This window comes from Mesoplodon mirus, assembly GCF_964341445.2.
Source record: "Mesoplodon mirus genome assembly, chromosome: 15".
In the NCBI taxonomy this organism is placed as follows: Eukaryota; Metazoa; Chordata; class Mammalia; order Artiodactyla; family Ziphiidae; genus Mesoplodon; species Mesoplodon mirus.
Window position 1 is genome coordinate 21,238,896 of NC_138991.1, and position 24,518 is coordinate 21,263,413.

Sequence of the window (24,518 nt, forward strand, 5' to 3'; positions counted from 1 at the left end):
CTGAATCACTCCGCTGTACACCTGAAGCTAACACATTATTAATCAACTATACTCGGATATTAAAAAAAAAGAGTTTTTGCTAATTAAAGCTTCTCATGTGAAAGAGTCACCATTCCTACAAATTAATGACAAATCAGTGACAACAAACAGAACACACACAGAAAAGCAAAATTTCAGACTGCTTCTGGAAATTACCAAGTCATCCCAACGCAGAACTCGGGCTCCGCTCCACCAGAGGTCGCTGCAGGATCGCGCGCTCCCGGCGACTCCGCTCTAGGCCGCAGGCCTCGTCTCTGCTGCAGTTCCGCCGCCGCTGTGCGGGTGGAGGAGGTTCCCGGCTCCGGTGGTTTCTGTTTCTCTTGGATCCACGCCATCTCCCAACATTCGCGGACATCCGTACCTTCCCGCACTGTCTGCTGTGTTTCCGCCTCTGTTCCGTGCCATCTCTCACGGCGCCCCGGGTGCGTTACTGAGGGGAGCGCTGGGCACGTGGTCTGCTCCGCCCGCCCCCCCCAAGGGGAAACTGAGGCCCGAGGGGGCGGTGAGCGCCGCATGGCGACTTCTCGGCCCTCGTGTCTTCGACAAAGAGGCCTCGGGTTACCGAGCCACCGGCCGGCGCCGTCTCGGAGCCTCACCCGCCCCGTGGGGAGACTTGTGCCCGCTGATGTCGAGAGACCGGTCGGATGACGCGTGGGCCCGAGGTCCCGCAGGGGGTCGTGCAGAGCCCGCGTGAACCTGGCCCGAGGGGCGCCAGAGCCCCTGATTCACTGCCCATCACCTCCGACTCCAGCGTTTCAGGCCCCAAAGCCGCTCGTCGGTTACCGGCCAAATACTCTGGTGACCGTTAGCCCATTTCCCGTTAATAAGCTTTAAGGGAAAGTGTTGAAACGTCCACTTTCTAAACGGGTGTTTGAGCTTTAAAGTGAGGGCGCCCCAGGGCCCCCGAGGGGCAGAGTCTGGCTTCCTGTCCCTGCTTCGCACAGAAGCCCTTCCACACCCGTTCCCTGGCCGGGCCCTGCGCTGCTGAAGACCCTCCCTCGAACGGCTTTGCTGCGCCTGCCTCTGCCAGCGCCCCCTCCTCTCCTGCAGGACCGTGAGCCGCACTGCCTGCTGCGCCCCACTGTGTCCAGGGGCTGAGCTGTCGCTTGGGCAAGTGCTGCTCCTGAGGTCCTTGAACTGGGGGCTGTGGCCTTCCTGCCCCGCCGCAGAGGGGGTGGTCCCTGGGCTCAGGGGGGTTCTGGGAACAGTCTTGCCAAGCCTTGTGCAGGAGAGTGGGGCTGGGTTTGGGGGCGGGAAAGGCCTGAGTTCAGATGCTGGCGCAGCCCCTCGTTAGCCGTGGAACCTCAGGTGAGTTACTTCATTCTCCTGAGCTTTCCTTTCCTTCCAGGGGGGAAACAGCAAGCAGTCCTGGAGGGCAGAGGCCTGGTCTGTGTCTCTGAACCCCCAGTGCCTGGCAAGTGGTTAGTAGGTACTTAGTTGGTATTTTGTGGGTGGATGAGTACTTGAGGCATTTTTACGAGAAGTTGGTCTTCGTGTGGCCTCTGTTGATGAGGGGAGATGGAGTCTTTCCATGAAGTGAGGATAGCGTTGGGGTCCCGGGCTTGGCTGGGCAGCTTTCCCCTGCCTGGGCGGAGAGCCGGCTGCTCACATGGGCTCCTCTGCCTGGCTCTTCTGCCGTTTGTTGCCCCTGCATTCGGAAGTGATCGTGGGCTGGCCGTGCCCTGGTCACTGGTAGTGCCGGCAGAGGAGTTGCTGAAAGCGTTTCCCCGTGTTTGGAGGGTTCACTCCTGTCCCTTCCCAACTCTGGAGCTGTCCCACATGGCTGTCCTCCCGCCGCCTTTCTATTATTTTACTTATGTTTTATTGCACACCGCACGGCTTGCCGGATCTTAGTTCCCCGACCAGGGATTGAACCAAGGCCATGGCAGTGAAAGCGCACGGAGTCCTAACCACCGGACCTCCAGGGAATCCCCCCACCACCACCTCTTTAGATGTCTTTTGGCTCCTGGTGTCTGTTGAGTGCCCTCTGCCTGGCTTGGTGCTGGTTTCTCTGAGGCTTTAAAAAAGGAGAATGGGAGTGGGTCTTGCCACAACTGTGGTCTTCTGACCCTGGTCTCCAGTCTCAGCAGCCCTGTGTTCTTTTCTACCTCTGGATTTGAAGTGGTTACAGGCTGCCTGTGTCCTGGTCATTGGTAATATGGGCCGAGGAAAAGTTGCAAGATTTTCCCCATGTTCAGGGGACCCATTCTTGTCCCTTCCATACAGGACAGCCTTCAGTGACTAGCAGTGACCAAGCATGAGGCAGTCTGAGGATGGAGGGAGTCAGGCTGTAGTGCGTTCATTGCTTAAGACCCGAATCCCCCCAACACACACACCATGTTTTCCTGTCGATGAGCATAATGGTTTCCTGCCAGTTGGGCAGATCACGTGATGGCTTCTTGTCCCCTGCAGGAGTGTCACATGGCTGCTGTTACATGAGACGTGTCGTCAGGGAGAACCGGGACTGAGTCCCAGGTAAGTGGTGTCCCGCCGGTTCTCTATTACTTGAGTTGTGTGCAGGCTGTGAGGCCAGAGATGTTGGGTGCTGAGGTGTGGAGAGTGAGGGTGCAGTGGAGGCTTGGGCCCCCTTCTGCTCCTGAGAGCCTGGATGGAGGCTGCTGTGATGTTGACAGGACAGAGATTCACATCCAGTGTCCAGCCAAGTGTTCTTCTGTGAGCCTGAGTGAGAATTCTGTCAGGTGTTCAATCCTGGTGCCACTTACACACGTTCCTTCAGTACCTAAGAGTTCTCAGTATTTCTGCCGTTAGTCTCCTCTTCAGCTCTTGGCAGGGACTGGTGAATAATCGGGTGGTTCTGTCATCTTAGGCTGTAAGTCTGGTCATTGACCTGTCTGCTGGTGTGTTCCTAGGCCAGGCCGTTTCCCAGGATGCTGGCTGTGGCCTCCCTTCTCAGCTCCCTCACTGCCCTTTTCTGCCCCTGCATTCGAAAGTGATCGTGGGCTGCCTGTGCCCTGGTCATTGATAGTGCAGGGAGAGGAATTGCTGAAAGCCTTTCCCCGTGTTTGGAGGGTTCACTCCTGTCCCTTGCAAACTCTGGAGCTTTCGTACATGTCTTTCTTCCCACTGATTTGTGTTGCTTCCTGGTCCCTGGCGCTGTGTGCTCACTGAGCGCCCCTTTTCCCGAACAGGGCCCTGCCTTAGCAGTTCACGGGCTGGCAGTGGAGGGCTCCCTTCCGGAAGTTTTCTCTGATTCCCCATCGCACCCCTTCCTCATCCCACATCCTCAGCCCCGCCCCTCAGCACTGATCGCACCTAGAAAGTGTTGATTTGCTGATCGTGCCCCTTATGCTGTAATCTTGAGGGCAGCACCTCCCTCTATTGTGTTGCATCTGGTGCCTGATGCATAGCACCTGGACCAAAAAAAAAAACCCCAAAGAGGTGGAGATGACCCATCTGTTGTGAGGTGACAGGGCTTCTCCCATTGCAGAGTGTCAGGGAACCAAGCCCTCCAGCAAGCCAGCCTGCCGGGTCAGCCTCCTTTTCTCCACTGGAATTGTTTCTGTAATGAAAGGTAGACTTACTATAATCTGCCTTAATCCTGGTCATGAGCAGGGCCCGTGGTCCACTGTGGGTGATTTTCTAGTGACCGACCTGGACAAAGCCCAGTATAGTTGAGGATGCATATATAAGTCGCCCTTATACTACGTAGCAGGCACGGGGCCCTCCCCCACCTGGTACCCCTCCCGGTCCATTCTAGTCATTGCCAGGCAGCCACAGCCTGCAGACTGGTTAGCAGCAGATTGCTCACAGTTGGCACATAGGGTAACGTAGGTGTTATTCCCGTCAGAGGTGACCTGCAGACCCCTTCCTGGGGTTAAATTGTTCTTGTTCCTGATACCGTAGTGTGGCTGTTCAGGTACTGCAGTAACAGCCTGCCTTCGTGGGTGCTAGAAACTGCCAGCTGCTGTGCCAAGTGCTCTGTGTGTCCCCCAGGGCCTGCTGTGAGTGCCCGTTCACCGATTTTCCTTTGCAGCTGGGTCTGTGTGCACAGAGGCTCCACAGGAGGCGTCATCTTGGTGTCAGCCAGGCACTAGGCTCTGGGGCCCCAGGTAAGGCTTTTGGACCTTTCTCTGGAATTTTGTGTTTTTTGTAAAGTCACGTGCGTGTTTTCTGGGGCTTGGATGATCATGTAAGGGGAAGTGGGGTGACAGTATCCTGCTGTGGGGCAGTCCCCCTCATGCCTAGGGGAGGGCTCTGGAAACCTGCTTGGGTGAAGGGCTCCCCGGGGCACCTCCCTTCCGAGCCTTGGGGTGTCAGTGCAAGTACCGTTGTGATGGAGACCGGTCCCGCCTCTCAACCTGTCTAGCGCTGTGACCCCGTCTCAGACTCCACATCTTCATCTGAAGAGCAAAGCTGGGATAGCAGCAAAAGTTCTAAAAAATTTTTCATGGTGGTGCCATGACCACATGATCCTGATCTTTTTCAGCCCGAAAGCATTTGCAGTTTCTTATGCTGGAAGTGTCTTGACTCCCCCTGGCAGGGAGGTTTTGTGGGGTCTTGGCAGGACACGACAGAAGCTGCTGGGACTCGGCCAGGCTGGGCTGCTCTCCCTGCCCCAGGCCCCTGGCTCCAGCCTCCCGCCCTTCCTGGCTCTATCTGTCCTTTGCTGCTCCTGCATCGAAAGTGATCGTGGGCTGCCCGTGCCCTGGTCATCGATAGTGCAGGGACAGGAGTCGCTGAAAGACCTTTCCCCGTGTTTGAAGGGCCCAGTTGTCCCTTCCAAACCCTGGAGCTTTCACACACTAGCTTTTTGGTCCTGCCATTTCCTTCAGAGCACGGGCCTTTGCCGGCCCACATGTGATATGGTTACCGGGCTGGGCCCAGGACTTGTGGAGGTTCACTTTGTCTTTGAAGTAAAGGAGCCTCCGGAGAGAAACCAGTCCATACGTTTGTACTTGGACCTCACACTGGAATAAGTTCAGATAATGCTGAAGGGCACATGGGAGAACTGTAAATCGTGGGTTCTGCTCTATGAACTTAACAGGAATGGAGGACAACCCATAATAATACATTATTCAAGGCAGCCCATGACCGACATGCTTGTTTGTGTGTTGACTTTGCTCCTTTACTCACTTTTTGGTTTTTTTCCCTTTACTGTTTCTTTTTTTTGCGGTACGTGGGCCTCTCACTGTTGTGGCCTCTCCCGTTGTGGAGCACAGGCTCCGGACGCGCAGGCTCAGCGGCCATGGCTCACGGGCCCAGCTGCTCCGCGGCATGTGGGATCCTCCCAGACTGGGGCACGAACCTGCGTCCCCTGCATCCGCAGGTGGACTCTTAACCACTGCGCCACCAGGGAAGCCCCCCTTTACTGTTTCTTTTTTTTTTTTTTACAACTTTATTGGAGTATAATTGCTTCACAATGGTGTATTAGTTTCTGCTTTATAACAAAGTGAATCAGTTATACGTATACATCTGTTCCCATATCCCTTCCCTCTTGCGTCTCCCTCCCTCCCACCCTCCCTATCCCACCCCTCCAGTCGGTCACAAAGCACCCAGCTGATCTCCCTGTGCTATGCGGCTGCTTCCCACTAGCTATCTACCTTACGTTTGGTAGTGTATATATGTCCATGCCTCTCTCTTGCTTTGTCACACAGCTTACCCTTCCCCCTCCCCATATCCTCAAGTCCATTCTCAAGTAGGTCTGTTTCTTTATTCCTGTTTTACCCCTAGGTTCTTCATGACATTTATTTTTCTTAAATTCCATATATATGTGTTAGCATGCAGTATTTGTCTTTCTCTTTCTGACTTACTTCACTCTGTATGACAGACTCTAGGTCTATTCACCTCATTACAAATAGCTCAATTCCGTTTCTTTTTATGGCTGAGTAATATTCCATTGTATATATGTGCCACATCTTCTTCATCCATTCATTGGATGATGGACACTTAGGTTGTTTCCATCTCTGGGCTATTGTAAATAGAGCTGCAGTGAACATTTTGGTACATGACTCTTTTTGAATTATGGTTTTCTCAGGGTATATGCCCAGTAGTGGGATTGCTGGGTCATATGGTAGTTCTATTTGTAGTTTTTTAAGGAACCTCCATACTGTTCTCCATAGTGGCTGTACCAATTCACATTCCCACCAGCAGTGCAAGAGTGTTCCCTTTTCTCCACACCCTCTGAAGCATTTATTGTTTGTAGATTTTTTAATGATGGCCATTCTGACTGGTGTGAGATGATATCTCATTGTAGTTTTGATTTGCATTTCTCTGATGAGTAAAGATGTTGAGCATCCTTTCTTGTGTTTGTTGGCAGTCTGTATATCTTCTTTGGAGAAATGTCTATTTAGGTCTTCTGCCCATTTTTGGATTGGGTTGTTTGTTTTTTTGCTATTGAGCTGCATGAGCTGCTTATAAATTTTGGAGATTAATCCTTTGTCAGTTGCTTCATTTGCAAATATTTTCTCCCATTCTGAGGGTTGTCTTTTGGTCTTGTTTATGGTTTCCTTTGCTGTGCAAAAGCTTTGAAGTTTCATTAGGTCCCATTTGTTTATTTTTTTTTTTTTTTTTTTTTTTTTTTTTGCGGTACGTGGGTCTCTCACTGTTGTGGCCTCTACCGTTGTGGAGCACAGGCTCCAGACGCGCAGGCTCAACGGCCATGGCTCACGGGCCTAGCCGCTCCGCGGCATGTGGGATCCTCCCAGACCAGGGCTCGAACCCGTATCCTCTGCTTCGGCAGGCGGACTCTCAACCACTGCGCCACCAGGGAAGCCCCTATTTTTGTTTTTATTTCCATTTCTCTAGGAGGTGGGTCAAAAAGGATTTTGCTGTGATTTATGTCATAGAGTGTTCTGCCTATGTTTTCCTCTAAGAGTTTGATAGTTTCTGGCCTTACATTTAGGTCTTTAATCCATTTTGAGCTTATTTTTGTGTATGGTGTTAGGGAGTGATCTAATCTCATACTTTCACATGTACCTGTCCAGTTTTCCCAGCACCACTTATTGAAGAGGCTGTCCTTTCTCCACTGTACATTCCTGCCTCCTTTATCAAAGATAAGGTGACCATATGTCCGTGGGTTTATCTCTGGGCTTTCTATCCTGTTCCATTGATCTATCTTTCTGTTTTTGTGCCAGTACCGTACTGTCTTGATTACTGTAGCTTTGTAGTATAGTCTGAAGTCAGGGAGCCTGATTCCTCCAGCTCCGTTTTTCGTTCTCAAGATTGCTTTGGCTATTCGGGGTCTTTTGTGTTTCCATACAAATTGTGAAATTTTTTGTTCTAGTTCTGTGAAAAATGCCAGTGGTAGTTTGATAGGGATTACATTGAATCTGTAGATTGCTTTGGGTAGTAGAGTCATTTTCACAATGTTGATTCTTCCAATCCAGGAACATGGTACATCTCTCCATCTATTTGTATCATCTTTAATTTCTTTCATCAGTGTCTTATAATTTTCTGCATACAGGTCTTTTGTCTCCTTAGGTAGGTTTATTCCTAGATATTTTATTCTTTTTGTTGCAATGGTAAATGGGAGTGTTTTCTTGATTTCACTTTCAGATTTTTCATTATTAGTGTACAGGAATGCCAGAGATTTCTGTGCATTAATTTTGTATCCTGCTACTTTACCAAATTCATTGATTAGCTCTAGTAGTTTTCTGGTGGCATCTTTAGGATTCTCTATGTATAGTATCATGTCATCTGCAAACAGTGACAGCTTTACTTCTTCCTTTCCAATTTGGATTCCTTTTATTTCCTTTTCTTCTCTGATTGCTGTGGCTAAAACTTCCAAAACTATGTTGAATAAGAGTGGTGAGAGTGGGCAACCTTGTCTTGTTCCTGATCTTAGTGGAAATGGTTTCAGTTTTTCACCATTGAGGACGATGTTGGCTGTGGGTTTGTCATATATGGCCTTTATTATGTTGACGAAAGTTCCCTCTGTGCCTACTTTCTGCAGAGTTTTTATCATAAATGGGTGTTGAATTTTGTCGAAAGCTTTCTCTGCATCTATTGAGATGATCATATGGTTTTTCTCCTTCAATTTGTTAATATGGTATATCACGTTGATTGATTTGTGTATATTGAAGAATCCTTGCATTCCTGGAATAAACCCCACTTGATCATGGTGTATGATCCTTTTAATGTGCTGTTGGATTCTGTTTGCTAGTATTTTGTTGAGGATTTTTGCATCTATGTTCATCAGTGATATTGGCCTGTAGTTTTCTTTCTTTGTGACATCCTTGCCTGGTTTTGGTATCAAGGTGATGGTGGCCTCGTAGAATGAGTTTGGGAGTGTTCCTCCCTCTGCTATATTTTGGAAGAGTTTCAGAAGGATAGGTGTTAGCTCTTCTCTAAATGCTTGATAGAATTCGCCTGTGAAGCCATCTGGTCCTGGGCTTTTGTTTGTTGGAAGACTTTTTATCACAGTTTCAATTTCAGTGCTTGTGATTGGTCTGTTCATATTTTCTATTTCTTCCTGATTCAGTCTTGGCAGGTTGTGCATTTCTAAGAATTTGTCCATTTCTTCCAGGTTGTCCATTTTATTGGCATAGAGTTGCTTATAGTAATCTCTCATGATCTTTTGTATTTCTGTAGTGTCAGTTGTTACTTCTCCTTTTTCATTTCTAATTCTATTGATTTGAGTCTTCTCCCTTTTTTTCTTGATGAGTCTGGCTAATGGTTTATCAATTTTGTTTATCTTCTCAAAGAACCAGCTTTTAGTTTTATTGATCTTTGCTATCGTTTCCTTCATTTCTTTTTCATTTATTTCTGATCTGATTTTTATGATTTCTTTCCTTCTGCTAACTTTGGGGTTTTTTTGCTCTTCTTTCTCTAATTGCTTTAGGTGCAAGGTTAGGTTGTGTATTCGAGATGTTTCCTGTTTCTTAAGGTGGGATTGTATTGCTATAAACTTCCCTCTTAGAACTGCTTTTGCTGCATCCCACAGGTTTTGGGTCGTCGTGTCTCCATTGTCATTTGTTTCTAGGTATTTTTTAATTTCCTCTTTGATTTCTTCAGTGATCACTTTGTTATTAAGTAGTGTATTGTTTAGCCTCCATGTGTTTGTATTTTTTACAGCTCTTTTCCTGTAATTGATACCTAGTCTCATAGTGTTGTGGTCGGAAAAGATACTTGATACGATTTCAGTGTTCTTAAATTTACCAAGGCTAGATTTGTGACCCAACATATGATCTATCCTGGAGAATGTTCCATGAGCACTTGAGAAAAATGTGTATTCTGTTGTTTTTGGATGGAATGTCCTATAAATATCAATTAAGTCCATCTTGTTTAATGTATCATTTAAAACTTGTGTTTCTTTATTTATATTCATTTTGGATGATCTGTCCATTGGTGAAAGTGGGGTGTTAAAGTCCCCTACTATGATTGTGTTACTGTCGATTTCCCCTTTTATGGCTGTTAGTATTTGCCTTATGTATTGAGGTGCTCCTATGTTGGGTGCATAAATATTTACAATTGTTATATCTTCTTCTTGGATTGATCCCTTGATCATTATGTAGTGTCCTTCTTTGTCTCTTGTAATAGTCTTTATTTTAAAGTCTATTTTGTCTGATATGAGAATTGCTACTCCAGCTTTCTTCTGATTTGCATATGGTAGTTCTATTTTTAATTTTTTGAGGAACCTCCTTGCTGTTTTCCATAGTGGCTGCACCAATTTACATCCCACCAACAAGGCATGCACAGGGGTTTCCTTTTCTCCACATCAAGCTGAAACTTGTTATTTCTTGTCTTTTTTATAATAGCTATTATTAAATATTATTTGATAATAATTCCAGCAGGTGTGAGGTGATAGCTCATTGTGGTTTTCATTTGCATTTCCCCAATGATTAGTGATGTTGAGTATCTTTTCCTGTACCTGTTGGCCATCTATATGTCTTCTTTTGGAAAATGTCTATTTAGATCCTTTGCCTATTTAAAAATCAGATTTTTTTTCTCCATTGAATTTATGAGTTCTTTATCTATTTTGATTATTAACCTCTTATCAGATACATGATTTGCAAATATTTTCTCCCATTCAGTAGGTTGCGTTTTCATTTAGTTGACGGTTTCCTTCGCTGTGCAGAAGCTTTTTAGTTTGATGTAATTCCACTTGCTTATTTTTGCTTTTGTTACCTCTGCTTTTCATGTCAGATCCAAAAAATCATTGCCAAGACCGATGTCAAGGTTACCATCTATGTTTTCTTCTAGAAGTTTTCTGGTTTCAGGTTTTACATTCAAGTCTTTAATCCATTTTGAGTTAATTTTTGTGTATGGAGTAAGAGTGGGGTCTAGTTTGATTCTTTTGCATGTATATTTCCAGTTTTCCCAACACCATTTATTGAAGAGACTGTTCTTTACTCATTGTGTATTCTTGGCTCCTTTATTGTAAATTAATTGACCTTATACACGTGGGTTTACTTCTGGGCTCTCTATTCTGTTACATTCATTTATGTTTCTGATTTTATGCCAATAACACACTGTTTTGATAACTACAGCTTTGTAATATAGTTTGAAATCAGAATGTGTGATGCCTCTGGCTGTGGTCTTATTTCTCAAGATTGCTTTGGCTATTTGACGTCTTTTATGGTTCCATATAAACTTTAGACTTGTTTGCTCTATTTCTGTGAATTATGCCATTGGAATTTTGATAGGAATTGTGTTGAATCTGTAGATTGCTTTGCATAGTATGGATGTTTTATTATTATTAATTTTCCTTCCAGTTTTATTGAGATATAATTGACATACAGCACTGTATAAGTTTAAAGTGTACAGCCTAATGATATGACTTACATACATCATGAAATGATTATCACAGTAAGTTTAGTGAACATTCATTTTCTCATATAGATGCAAAATTAAAGAAATAGAGGAACTTCCCTGGTGGCACAGTGGTTAAGAATCTGCCTGCCAATGCAGGGGACACAGGTTCGAGCTCTGGATTGGGAAGATCCCACATGCCGCGGAGCAACTAAGTCCATGCACCACAACCACTGAGCCTGTGCTCTAGAGCCCGCGAGTCACAACTACTGAGCCCACGTGCCACAACTACTGAGGCCCACGTGCCTAGAGCCTGTGCTCCGCAACAAGAGAAGCCATCACAATGAGAAGCCCACACACTGCAATGAAGAGTAGCCAACGCTCGCCGCAACTGGAGAAAGCCACGCGTGGCAACAAAGACCCAATGCAGCCAAAAAAACAAAAAAAGAAATAGAAAAAAAGTTTTTCTTGTGATGTGAACTCTTAAGATTTGCTCTCTTAACAACTTTCATATATACCGTACAGCAGTGTTCATTATATTTATCATGTTGTACATGACGTCCCTAGAACTTATTCGTCTTATAATGGAGAATTTGTACCTTTTGACTGCCTTCATTCAGTTCCCCCTCTCCTCACCCTCTGCCTCTGGTAACCACAAATCTGATCTCTTTTTCTATGAGTTTGTTTATCTGTTTGTTTTTGAAGTATAACTGACCTACAACACTATGTTAGCTCCTGTTACACAACATAGTGATTTGGTATTTCTATTCATTTCAAAATGATCACCACCATAAGTCTAATTATAATATGTCACCATACAAAGATACTGCATAGTTATTTACTATATTGCCCACACTGTATATAGCAGTCTATATGTGATTATTTTGAGTTCCTGATGTCTTAAGTTCAAATACATTTTTACACCCTGCATTTTTACTTTCCCCACACCCACATTTACTGTTTTTGACATCATATTTTACATCTTTTTTTGTGTGTATCGCTTAACTACTTATTGCAGTCATAGATGATTTTACTACTTTTGTCTTTCAACTTTCACAGTAGCTTTACACACTGCTAATTTACCTTTATTGTGTATTTACCTTTATCAATGAGATTTTTTCCCTTTGTAATTTTCTTGTTTCTAGTTGTGGCCTTTACTTTTTCACTTAGAGAAGTCCCTTTAACATTTCTCTAAGGTTGGTTTGGTGGTGCTGAACTCTTTTAGCTTTTGCCTGCCTGTAAAACTATTTTTTTTTAAGATATTCACCATGTATTTCTTTAGGTCTTCTTTTAAAATTAATTAATTAATTTTTGTATTTATTTTTGACTGTGTTGGGTCTTCGTTTCTGTGCGAGGGCTTTCTCTAGTTGCGGCAAGTGGGGGCCACTCTTCATCGCAGTGCGCGGGCCTCTCACTATCGCAGCCTCTCTTGTTGCGGAGCACGGGCTCCAGATGCGCAGGCTCAGTAGTTGTGGCTCACGGGCCTAGTTGCTCCACGGCATGTGGGATCTTCCCAGACCAGGGCTCGAACCCGTGTCCCCTGCATTGGCAGGCAGATTCTCAACCACTGCACCACCAGGGAAGCCCCAAAACTTGTTAATTTAATTTAATTTAATTTTTTAAAAAATTCTGGCTGCTTTTGGGTCTTCGTTGCTGCACATGGGCTTTTCTCTGGTTGAGGCAAGCGGAGGCTACTCTTCGTTGTGGTGTGCAGGCTTCTCATTGTGGTGGCTTCTCTTGTTGGGAGCACAGGCTCTAGGCATGTGGGCTTCAGTAGTTGTGGCACATGGGCTTAGTTGTTCCGTGGCACGTGGGATCTTCCCGGACCAGGGCTCAAGCCCATGTCCCCTGCAGTGGCAGGCGGATTCTTAACCATTGCGTCACCAGGGAAGCCCAGCCTGCCTGTAAAACTTTTGATCTCTCCATAAAGTCTGAATGAAAAGAGCCTTGCTGGGTAGAGTATTTTTGGTTGTTGGCTTTCCCCGTTCATCACTTTGAATATATCATGCCATTCGCTTCTGGCCTGCAGAGTTTCTGCTGAAAAGTCAGCTGGTATTCTTATTGGAGTTCCCCTGTATGTAACTAATTGTTTTTCTCTTGCTGCTTTAAATATTCTCCCTTTAATTTTTTCCATTTTAATTACAATGTGTCTTGGTGTGGTTGATCCTGTTGGGACTCTCTGTGTTTCCTGGACCTGGATGTCAGTTTCCTTTCCCAGGTTAGGGAAATTTTCAGCTATTATATCTTCAAATATGTTCTCTGCCCCTTTCTCTCTCTCTTCTTCTGGGACCCCTATAATGTGAATATTAATATGCTTGATGTTATCTCAGAGATCTCTTAAACTGTCCTTATTTCTTTTTAATCTTTATTCTTTTTTCCTTCAGCTTCATTGGTTTCCACTAATCTGTCTTCCAGCTTGCTGATCAGTTCCTCTGTATTATTTAGTCTACTGTTGACTCCTTCTAGGAAATTTTCTAGAAATTCCTTCTAGGTATTTTTCATTTCAATTATTGTATTCTTCATCTCTGGTTCTTCTTTATATTTTCTAATCTTGTTAAAAAATTCTAACTTCTGGGCTTCCCTGGTGGCGCAGTGGTTGGGAGTCCGCCTGCCGATACAGGGGACACGGGTTCGTGCCCTGGTCCGGGAGGATTCCACGTGCTGCGGAGTGGCTGGGCCTGTGAGCCATGGCCACTGAGCCTGCACGTCCGGAGTCTGTGCCCCGCAACGGGAGAGGCCACAGCAGTGAGAGGCCCGTGTATCACAAAAAAAAAAAAAAAAATTCTAACTTCTCACTCTGTTCATCCAATATTCTCCCAAATTCTTTGAACATTTTTATGATCATTACCTTGAACTCTCTGTGGGGTAGATTGCCTATCTCAGCTTCACTTAGTTCTTCTTCTGGGGTTTTATCTTGATCTTTCATTTGGAAGATATTCCTCTGTCACCTCATTTTGCCTAATTTGCTCTTTCTATTTCTATGTATTTCGTAGGTTGTTTACATTTCCCATCCTTGGAGAAGTGGCCTTTTGTAGGAGACGTCCTATGTATCTCAGCAGCACACTCCTCTCTCTGGTCACCAGAGCTATATGCTCTAGGGGTGCCCACTATTTGGGCTGCGTGTTGTGGCAGACTGACTGCTGTGGGCAATCTGGTAGGTGTGGCTGGCACTTGGTCTGGTTTGTTGTCAGGCCCTACCTTGTGTAGAGGCTGCCAGCCACTGGTTGGCTGGCAGGGCTGGGTCATGGGGCTGCTGGCTATGTGATCCTGGGGGTTTCTGGAGCTAGTGCTGGCTCACTGATGGGCAGGGCTGGGTTCTGGAGTGGGTGATTGTGGGGCTGGGGGTCTCAGATTTAGTGTCAGCCTGCTGGTGGGTGGGGCCAGTTCCTGATACAACTGGCTGCAGTATCTGGGATGTCCCAAGGCTAGTGTTGGCCCACTGGTGAGGGAGACTGGATCCTGGACAGATGGCTGAGGGGTACAAGGTGTCTCTTCTGTGGACTTTGGCTTGCAGGGGAAAGGTGCATTAGAGGGAACACTGAGGACAGCGGGGAAATCATTTACTCTGCTTCCCATTTAGCAATCTGAAAGAAGCCACTTCTTGAACTATCCCCTGTCCTATCCTGTAGTATATCCAGGACAACTGGACAGCCTGGTGGGGTCAGGCAGAGGGAGCTATCTTCATTATCTTGGACTGTCAAAACAAAACACCATAGACTGGGTGGCTTAAATAAAATAATTTATTTTCTCACAGTTCTGGAGGCCAGGAAGTCTAAGATTATTGTGCCAGTCAATTTGGTTTCCTGCGGGGTCTCTCTTCCTGACTTGCAGATGGCCGCCTTCTCACCATGTCCTCACATAGCAGAGACAGAGAGAGACAGAGAGTGGCCTCCCTGTTGTCTCTTTTTGTTGTTGTTATTGTATTCGTTCACCTGTTTTATATTTTAGGTTTCATGTATAAGTGATAACATACAGTATTTGACTTTCTCTGTCTAACTTATTTCACTTAGCGTAATACCCTCCAGGTCCATCCATGATGTTGCAAATAGCAAAAGTTCATTCTTTTTTATGGCTTAGTAATACTCCATTGTATATATGCCTGGTGTCTCCTATAAGGACACTCATTTTACCAGATTAAGGCTTCACTCTTATGACTTCATTTAACCTTAATTAGTTCCTTACTCCAAATACCGGTACACTGGGGGTTAGGCTTCAACATATGGATTTTGGGGTTACATAACTCTGTCCATAGCAGGAGGCTTTGAAATTTAGTTTCCCTGAGCTGCCTGGGATCCTGAGTGGTCTAAGTAGACCTAGAGATGGCTGTGGAGCTGGATGGAGAGCTTGCTAGAAGGGACCACAGTACCAGAGTGAGGTACCAGATATGCCCTCTGCCTAAAATTCAGCATGTGCCATGGTGAATTGCAAATGTTTATTAAAAGAATCAGTTGACTGTGCCTTCTTTTTATAGGTGTCACATGAGTGTCCCAAGTTCTCCAGCCTTCAGGAGTCACCCTTTCCTTGAACATCCACTGAATATCAGCTCCCAGATCTGCAGGAAATCCATTCAAGAGCCCAGTACATGCTGATGTGTTTCTATAGATCCATCCTGTAGCTGTTGCATTTTTCTCTGAATGGCTCCATTGTGCCAGGCCTCTTTGTGGTCACCTACAGCCATTTCTTCACCTCTTCTCCCAGTTGCTGTTCTTTCCCTAAGCTATTTTGCTCTGAACATCCTCTGAGTGGCCATGGCTGGCTCCAGGACAGCACAGACTCCAAACTCTGGCCTGATCTTGTTTCTGCCTCAGAAGCATGTGGTGCTGTGGCCTCAGAGGCCATCAAGGCGTCTTCTAGCTCATCCAGGCAGGCCTGTTCTCAAACGTGCAGCTGGGAGAATGTGACAATTTTCTGGAGTTTGATAATCTTCCATCTTTCTTGGTGATCCATGGATGGTCTCACAACCCAGCTGAGTACTTATATTTAATCCCAGGAGATTCTGAGAAGGTATAGGTTTGTAGAGGAGGAAGGATGGGAGATGATGGGGAGGAAGAGAAGATGCGGGGAAGCCAGAGAAGACAGAAAGAGGAAAACATATTACAACTTAACCCAGTTTAACTCAAACTTGAATGTGCATCCAAATCACCTAGAAGGCTTGTTAAAGCACAGAGTGCTGGATCCCACCTCAGATTTCTGATTCAGTAAGTTTGGGGTGGGGACCAAGACTTCGCATTTCTAACAAATTCCCAGGTGATACTGATGCTGCTGGTCAGGGGACCACACTCTGAAGACCACTGACTTCATCCCCAAACCATATGGGAGGCAGTGCACCCCCTTCAGACACAGTGTTTTGCTTCTCACAATGGGTAGGCAGATCTGTTCCTTCTTAAATATCCTTGCGGCCAACAGCCAAGTCCATCTGTTTGTTCACATAGTAGCAAGATGTCCAACAAATCCCTAAAGAAACTAATGAGCAACTTGGATCCAACTCTTTATTGTCTGCCAGAGGAAAGGCATCCATGCTTGGTAATGAGCCTTTGGTCTCTCTGCCAGGCTCTGTGGCCAGAATTAAGCACTTTGTCATCTAGCTGGTAAAGGACTTTCTTGACAGTATTGAACCAGAAAGCCTAACCAAGTCATTTACTTACATCCCATTATATTGGGGGAACAGTGGATGGTCTGCTCTCAGAAACCTGTTTGTTTCCACCTTGGTGGTGTGCAGGACAGGAGAGGGTGTGTGTCCCACATCATGCAGAGTCCTGGGACGTGATGGCCGCTGCTCCCGTTCACACATTCCACCAGCATTTTGTAGCCGCCTGCATAGTCTGACTCTGAACTAAGTCAGAACAGGGCACAATGACAAAATACATCCAGGATCTGCTTCAAGGCTAGGCCTGTGACACAGCTCCATGCTGGGTGTATAGTGAACCCTCACGAAATGTCAGCCTTGATTATTATGAGTTTGATTAAGAGCAGAGTGTTCCCATCACGATAGAATTGCTTGATGTAATTCACAATCTCCTTCTGGGAGGAAATTAGCATTCTTGATAAATGTTTAAGCAATTTTCTGATAAACTCTAACAAGATTAAAACCTCCTTGGAGAAATCAGCTACCCAAACACTCAGCTGATTATCAGACATTCTTTATCTTATATTCAGTTTAATAATGCTTATCCAACCATTCTCTTTTCCTGGGAAATGTCCTTAACAAAAGGGAACTCTGACTTGGCTTTGTGGCATGATCAAAATAAAACTTTGACACAAGCTTATAACTAATTTATCTGAAAAAATTTAAAACAGTCATTATGGAGGTAGGACACAGGAGTAGTAATTAACATTTTTAAGTACTTGCTGCTTGCCAGATATTATAGGAAATGTCTTATATAGCTCATCTTTCTTTCTCTTTATAATGAGTTGGGTTATCGTAGCTCTGTTTTACTTATAAGATGCTCAGAGAGGTGAAGGGACTTGCCCAAGATCACACAGCCAGTAAACGGCAGAGCCAGGTTTCGAATCCAGGTCTGTCTGAGTGCAGAGCTGGAGCCAGCAATAGCTTCCCTCTTCTGCCTCTGCCAAAGGATTATAATGGGAGATGGAGAATAGGATATTCTCTGAGAGAAGGACAAGTATAGGGCTGTGGGACTGCAGAGCAGGGACAGGTCCCTCCTAGGTACAGGGCTTGGGAAGGAACTATGGGGGAAGAGGTTTCTCAGCCCAGAAGAGGATGTAGGGGAGGGACATTGAAGATAGCAAAAAAGGCAGTCAGGAGCAATGGTCTGCACAGAGGCAGAGTCAAGGCCCAGGTATGTTTGGAGGATATGGTACAGTTCAATCTGGCAACTGCAGGAGTGGTCCCCAGTCCTTTCAATAATGAGAACCATGTCTTCTAGTGTTGTGGACCCTACGTGCTGCTAGTTGGATTCTTATGACTCTGGATTGAGAGAGCCCATCCCAGTTCTATCACCTACTGGCTGTGTGATCTTGGGCAGATTACTTCACCTCTCTGAGGTGAAGCTTTCTTCATGTGAAAATTGGAGGGTAATAGTAGCATTTCTCTTATAGGATTGCTGTGAGCATTTAATGAGATAAACCATGAAAAGCACATGTCCAGCACCTACTAAGGGCTCTGTAAAAAGGCGAGGTTTTAATGTGTAACTGATTTATGGTGGCATTATGTCACTATTTTCTCAGTAGGGCTGTGAAAAAATTTTTTCTTAGTATAATTTCAGACTGCTAAAAAAGTTGCAAAAAGAGTACAAAGAATTCCTGAGCACCCTTCATCAAGATTATACATATATATACATAAATTTCCCTCCTGAACTGTTTGCAAGTCAGATGCAAACCTGTTGGCCTTTTACCCCTAAACACTTAAGTGTGTATTCCCTAAAAGCAAGGACATTCTCTTATATAGTCATAGTACAATGATTAAAATCATGAAATTGACACTTATACAATACTGTTTTCAGCAGACTATATTCAGATTTTGTCAGCTGTCCCATAACATCCTACATAACGAATGAAAATCTTGGATCATATATTACATTCAGTTTTCCTTTCTCTTTAGTCTCCTGGTAACAGTTTCCCAGTCTTCTTGTCTCTCATGACCTTGACATTTTTGAAGAGTATAGGTCAGTCACTCTCTTTAGGTTTGTCTGATGTTTCCTCATAATTAGATTCAGGTTAGGTGTTTTGGGCAAGAGTGCATTTCAGTGCATCACATCGTTGTGAATATTTTTGTTCATGCCTTAAAATAGGGTCCCCTCATGGGAAGAGGTGGGGGGTACTGGACCACCTGCACAAGAATCCACTGAAAGACTCGATAAACATGCAGACACCCCAGTACCCCTGAGAGTGTAGGCCAGGAATCTACGTGATTAACCAGCAGCAGTGTGACCAGTTGTCTACTTGTTTACGTTCCTTCCAAAACATGGCCAGTAGATGGCGGTGCAGTCTGCACTTTCAATGCAGCTGCTGCATTTCTGGAAAGATCTCCCTGTGAAACTTCCTGTGAATTCAAGTTAACATCCACCAGGAGAGCTTGGCTGCTTAAGCTGCTCTCCCCTCCTGTCCCTTCGGAGTGACTTCTCTTGATGCCCTGGGACCTCAAAGTGGTCAGAACTCACTTGGAGTTTCCTAAACTCCTAGAGGTGAGAGGCCCCTCTTTCTGAAGAGCTAGCCAGCAACTGTAAAATAATAATACCCCAACTAGCATTTACTGAGAACTTACTGTGTGACTAGCAAGACTGTCATTTTCTCATTTAACTCTCACAGCTACCCCTGAGAAGGAGATTGTTAACCTTCCCACAGTCACACAGCAAGTTCCCATCACTACCTCCTGTTTCCATCTTGGCTGGAACTTGTGCTTGAGTCAGAGTTGCAGAAGGGGAGCAATAATGTCTGTGTCTCAGGCCCAGGCTCTGAGAGCTTGGGGAGCGTCCTGAGAAAGGAGGGGATGCCCTTCCCTGCCTTGGGGGCCAGGGTGACTGGGCAGGGAGCTGCAAGGGACAGACACTGGGTCAGTCCCCCTGTTAAGGGGGCTTCAACTGTTTAGGGAGGCAGACACAACATGGGTCACAGCACATGGAGGGCCAGTGGGCAGGCTGTCGAGAGATTCTGAGACGCTGGAGGGACTGGGGGGGCTTTCAAAGACGGGGTGAAACTGCACAACTCAGATTGGGATTTGAACCCATGGGCTGGGACTCGAACCTGGCCAAAACCCAGATGGTAACTTGAATCCACTGTCTTTTAATTAAAATCACATATCTGGTCTCAGGACCTACTGAAGTCTTTATGTCTCAGCAATTCAGTGAGAGACAAAGCAATAGGTAAAAAGTGGATTTACTTAGAGGGATACACATTCCATAGACGGAGTATGGTGTGTCTCAAAAGGCGAGAGTGGCCCTGGGAGAAACACACTCCACAGACAAGAGTGTGGGCCATCTCAGAAGGCGAGAGGCCCCAAAATATGGAGTGTTTAGTTTTTATGGGCTGGGTAATTTCATAGGCTAATGAGTGGGAGGATTATTCCAACTATCTTGGAGAAGGGGTGGAGATTTCCAGGAATTGGGCCACCACCCACTTTTTGGCCTTTTATGGTTAGTCTCAGAACTGTCATGGCCCTGGTGTCATTTAGCATATGCTAATATATTACAATGAGCATAAAATGAAGCTCAAGGTCTACTGGAAGTCGAATCTTCTGCCATCTTGGACCTAGTTGGTTCTAACCAGTTTATGTCAGATCCAAAGGCTATGTCATCTTTTAAAGGTTGTGCCCTGCCCCCTTCCCACCTGTTTCAGGGGGACACTGTGGGACATTCAGTCTGTGTAATGCTCATAATAGAGCAAATCATACTTGTTGAATTTGTTTCCGCTTATTTAATCCTTTTCTAAGAGGATTGAGGGGATTTTCAAGGGAAGGGATCCATGGTATCGGGGAGGATGGTGTGAAATTAGCCTGGAGACGTGGACAGGTAAGAATGTTCACCTGGAGATGTGGGCAGGTGGGGATTTTCACCAATGGGTGTGGTCAAGGGAATTGTCCTAGAAAGCAAAGTTTGACTGGAGATCTGGAAGGCATCCTTATCAATATGTACTTCTGTTGAGGTCAACGCTGCACATTGTCTATGCAAGACCTCAACTCCCCTTCTTTGTTGTTAGCAGAACCCTGGATTAGTTGAAGTGGCCACCTGCCCAGCTAAAGAGCTACATTTCCCAGCACTGGCAGCTAGTCCTGGCTAATGAGATGTGAGCCAACAAAGCTGGGCTGGTGTATTAGTCTGGATTCAATCAGGAGAGAAAAACCACATGGTAATTTGAATAGGGAAAGTGTAATATAAAGAATCATTGACTATAACAGAGGATTGAAGTAATGAGGGGTTGCCTAGTAAGAGGTAAAGAGAACTCTGAAGAATACAGGTGAAGTAGCAGGTATAAGGAGCAGTCATGACTCTCAGGGCTGAGAAAGAGCTTTCCCTCCCCTATGCCCTCCCCCCAGTGCTGAGGTTCTGACTTTGTTGGATTGGGCACAGCTGTGGTTCACTGAACAGCAGAGAAGTTACTGAGGTCTGCCCTGGTGGAACTTGCCAGAAAACTGCCCTCTATCAAACCAGGGAAAGTTACCCTGATACCACTGAGGTATCTCAATGGAAGCACTTGAATACAAAATTGCCAAAGGTGGGGGTGCTGGGGGAAGCTACTGGCCTGTCAGTGCTTCTGGCTGCTGTAGACTGTAGGAACAGGTGCTGGAGCAGCTGCCTGCGCTGTAGGAGGCTGCTGAGTGACCCACCTGAACCAGGAAAGGGTGGGCTCCTGGAAAAGCCCTCTAAAAGGGATTAGATTTGGCTAGTTTGTCCCTTTTGCACTTTGATCTTCCCTTTCTTCCTGCATCCTGGATCCAGAATGAAGAGGACTTGGCACAGAGCTGCAACTGACATGTCACGTGAGTGAGAAATAAACCACTGTGGTGGTCAGCCACTAAGATCTTGGGGTTGTTTGTTCTGCAGCACAACCTGCTGAAACCTGACCAATACACATGAAGAATGTTTATGTAATAATTGCCAGTTACAGTAAATAGAAATTTCCTGTTTTGTAAAATACTATGAGGAGGTGAGAATTATGGTTAAAGAAAGAGCCAATAAGGTCTAAAGCAAAGAGAAAGAGTCATAAAAATATTTCCTGGACATTAGAAACACTGATCCTTTCAAATTTATTACAGGAACAGGAGAAGAAAGAAAAAAGAAAAAAATGGGAAGGAGAAAGAGAAAGGTAAAACAGTAAAGAAAAAACAAAGAAAATTTGAGAATACTGTGTTTATAGACAGCTCAACTGACTCCTTGGTATTGCTCAGGAAAATAAGAGGAATATTATTAAACCAGAGCAGCCTGGTTGCTGCTTATCTAGAAGCCACTTCGAATTGCCTGTGGGAGACACAATAGGGAGCATCTCTCTGTCCTCAAGACATATGATTGAAGCCATTGTGCTGCCTCTCAAAGGCATCTTAACATGCCTTGTCTGTCCTCATCAGCAAGCACATGGGCTTCCCGCTGAACTCTAGTTTCAGAATGACCTTTGAGGTGTCCCCAAGGATCCATAAAGTTAATAGATTTTATTTTGAGTCAGACACTTCAGCACACAGTCTCTCAATTTAGTGAGGATCCAGCTATTGGCTTTCATAGAACGTGGCAAGAGACAGAAGCAATTGGCTTTGATGAGTATTAGGAGGAAAAGGTGGCAGAGTGAAAGTCCCGCTGACCCTCTCCAACACCTTTCAGGTGAACAACAGCAGCAGCAGAGACAAATTGACGGAGCAAGTAACAGAAGAACGTGTCATCTGAAATGAATGTGGCAGAATTGAGCAAATTGGCAAGAGTACCTTCCAGACGCACAGAAATATCTGTAACACATTTAAGGAAGACATGGAGAGTCCCTACCTATCTCCCGGATATTAGGTAGGTACAGGTTTCCTAAAAGTAAGTAAGAGGGTCTGGAAGGGTCTGACCAACATCTTTACTTGGAAAGATGAGAACTCAGAGCAAAAGAGGACTCAAGACCTTGCGACTGTCTTCAAGCCCCGAGGTGATGGGAACCAGGGCTGTAAGGATGACTCTGTAATTTTACCACCCTTGTAATTCTCTGAGCTGGGGTCCTATATCAAGCCAACGAGCTAAGGGCAAGGTGAGGAGAGAGAGGTGAGAATCACACTCTGATATCACCCTTGTACAATGCCAGCTGAACAGAGATAAATCAGCTCAACCACACTGGCTAAAGGGCTTTACCAAGAGCCACAAGTCACAAAGGGATACAGAGGATCCGAATCAAATAATGAATCAGGTTGATATTAGTAATAATATGGCATTGTGCAAACAAATGGATATGTAAACAGTGAATATGTCTTCCATTGAAACACCCATGAGAATAGTTATAAAACTTGACCATGGCTATAAAGAAAATATCAGTAATTTTCCCCCAAATAGAAATAGTAGAGACTTCTTTGACCACCAAGTAATAAAACCAGAAATTAAAACAAAAAGTAGAAATGAGACAAAAACCCAACCACATGGAAAAATTAAACCCCCTCCTTGGGACTTCCCTGGTGGTGCAGTGGTTAAGACTCTGCACTCCCAATGCATGGGGTCTGGGTTCGATCCCTGGTCAGGGAAGTAGATCCCACATGCATGCGGCAGCTAAGGGTTTGCATGCCACAACGAAGGAGCCAGGGAGCTGCAACTAAGGAGCCCGCATGCCACAACTAAGACCCAGTGCAAGCAAATAAATAAATAAATAAAATATTTTTTAAAACCCTCCTCAAATTTTATTTACTTATTTTAAAATTGAACTATAGTTGATTTACAGTGTTGTGTTAATTACTGCTATACAATAAAATGATTCAGTTATACACATGTATACATTCTTTTTTAAAATATTCTTTTCCATTATGGTTTATCATAGGATATTGACTATAGCTCTCTGTGCTATACAGTAGGACCTTGTTGTTTATCCATTCTTTATATAAAAGCTTACATGTGCTAACCCTAACCTCCCACTCCATCCCTCCCCCAACCCCCTCCCCTTGGCAACCACCAGTCTGTTCTCTATGTCCACGATTCTGTTTCTGTTTCATAGATCAGTTCATTTGTGTCATATTTTAGATTCCACGTATAGGTGATATCTTATAGTTTTTGTCTTTCTCTTTCTGACTTCACTTAGTATGATAATCTCTAGTTGCATCCCCTCCTCAAAATTTAAAACTCCATTTGAGAACAAAAGAAAGTCAAAATTGTAAGTTCAAACAAGATTGGAAAACAAAGATGAAAACACTGTGTCTAAAACAATGAGATACAGCTAAAACCATTATGAGAGGGACTTCCCTGGTGGCTCAGTGCATAAGAATCCGCCTGACAATGCAGGGGACATGGGTTCGATCCCTGGTCTGGAAGATCCCACATGCCACGGAGCAACTAAGGCTGTGTGCCACAACTACTGAGCCTGCGCTCTAGAGCCCTCGAGCCGCAGCTACTGAGGCCCACGCGCCTAGAGCCAGTTCTCTGCAACAAGAGAAGCCACCGCAATGAGAAGCCCACGCACTGGAACAAAGAGTAGCGCCTGCTCGCTGCAACTAGAGAAAGCCCACGCACAGCAATGGAGACCCAACGCAGACAAAAATAAATAAAATAAAAAAACATTATGAGAGGGAAATTTCTTCTTAAACACGTATATTTCTGAAAAAGAAAAAAGAAAGACAAATATAAATGAATCAAGCATTCAAAGCTGGAAGATACAAAATGAGGAACAAAATACATCTAAGGAAAGAAGGGCAGAATGAAGACAAGCAGAAGTTAATGAATTAAAGTACGAAACAAAGGTAGAATTGGTAAATGGAAGAGCTGATTCATTGTGGGAAAGAACCCTGCACAGTAAAATAGAGAAGCCACCAGCCAGCCTAATCAGGAGGAAAAAGACCACATACAGAGAACACATAATTAGGATGAGAAATGAAAGACGAGCATGATAAGAGAACATTTTAATATGTATTTTTTAATTACATAAATAATGCACGGATACATAGGCATTAGAAATAAAAGTCAAAGAAGAAGAAAAAATAGAGTAAAAAGTTAAAGTCAGCTCAGGCTGCCAGAACAAAATACCACAGACTGGGTGGCTTAAACAACAGAAATTTATTTTCTTATACTTCTGGAGGCTGGAAGACCAAAATCAAGGTGCCCACACAGTTGGTTTCCTCTGAGGCCTCTCTCCTTGGGGTGCAGACAGTTCCC

The 24,518-nt window shown here is 45.0% G+C and overlaps 1 protein-coding gene and 1 long non-coding RNA gene across 5 annotated transcripts in view; one reads left to right on the forward strand and one right to left on the reverse strand.

Annotated features, from left to right (window-relative positions):
* Positions 1 to 203: 203 nt before the first annotated feature.
* The window catches only part of LOC309817347, a 51,948-nt gene continuing 27,633 nt past the window's right edge, over positions 204 to 24,518 (forward strand). For 2 of the 4 annotated variants that reach the window (XR_014296117.1, XR_014296118.1), the window contains exons 1-4: positions 204 to 461; positions 2,452 to 2,514; positions 4,034 to 4,109; positions 21,461 to 22,193. This is a non-coding gene — a long non-coding RNA (uncharacterized lncRNA). Of the gene's footprint in view, positions 462 to 2,451; positions 2,515 to 4,033; positions 4,110 to 13,742; positions 13,904 to 15,220; positions 15,299 to 21,460; positions 22,194 to 24,518 lie in introns of those variants that run through there. The other 2 variants (XR_014296119.1, XR_014296120.1) reach the window with 2 other exon arrangements.
* Positions 15,425 to 24,518, reverse strand: part of LBP (lipopolysaccharide binding protein) — a 45,887-nt gene continuing 36,793 nt past the window's right edge. The window contains exon 13 of the mRNA XM_082645570.1: positions 15,425 to 15,745. Within this exon, the coding sequence (XP_082501696.1) occupies positions 15,605 to 15,745 (141 nt within the window). The 3' untranslated portion in view covers positions 15,425 to 15,604. The remainder of the gene's footprint in view (positions 15,746 to 24,518) is intronic.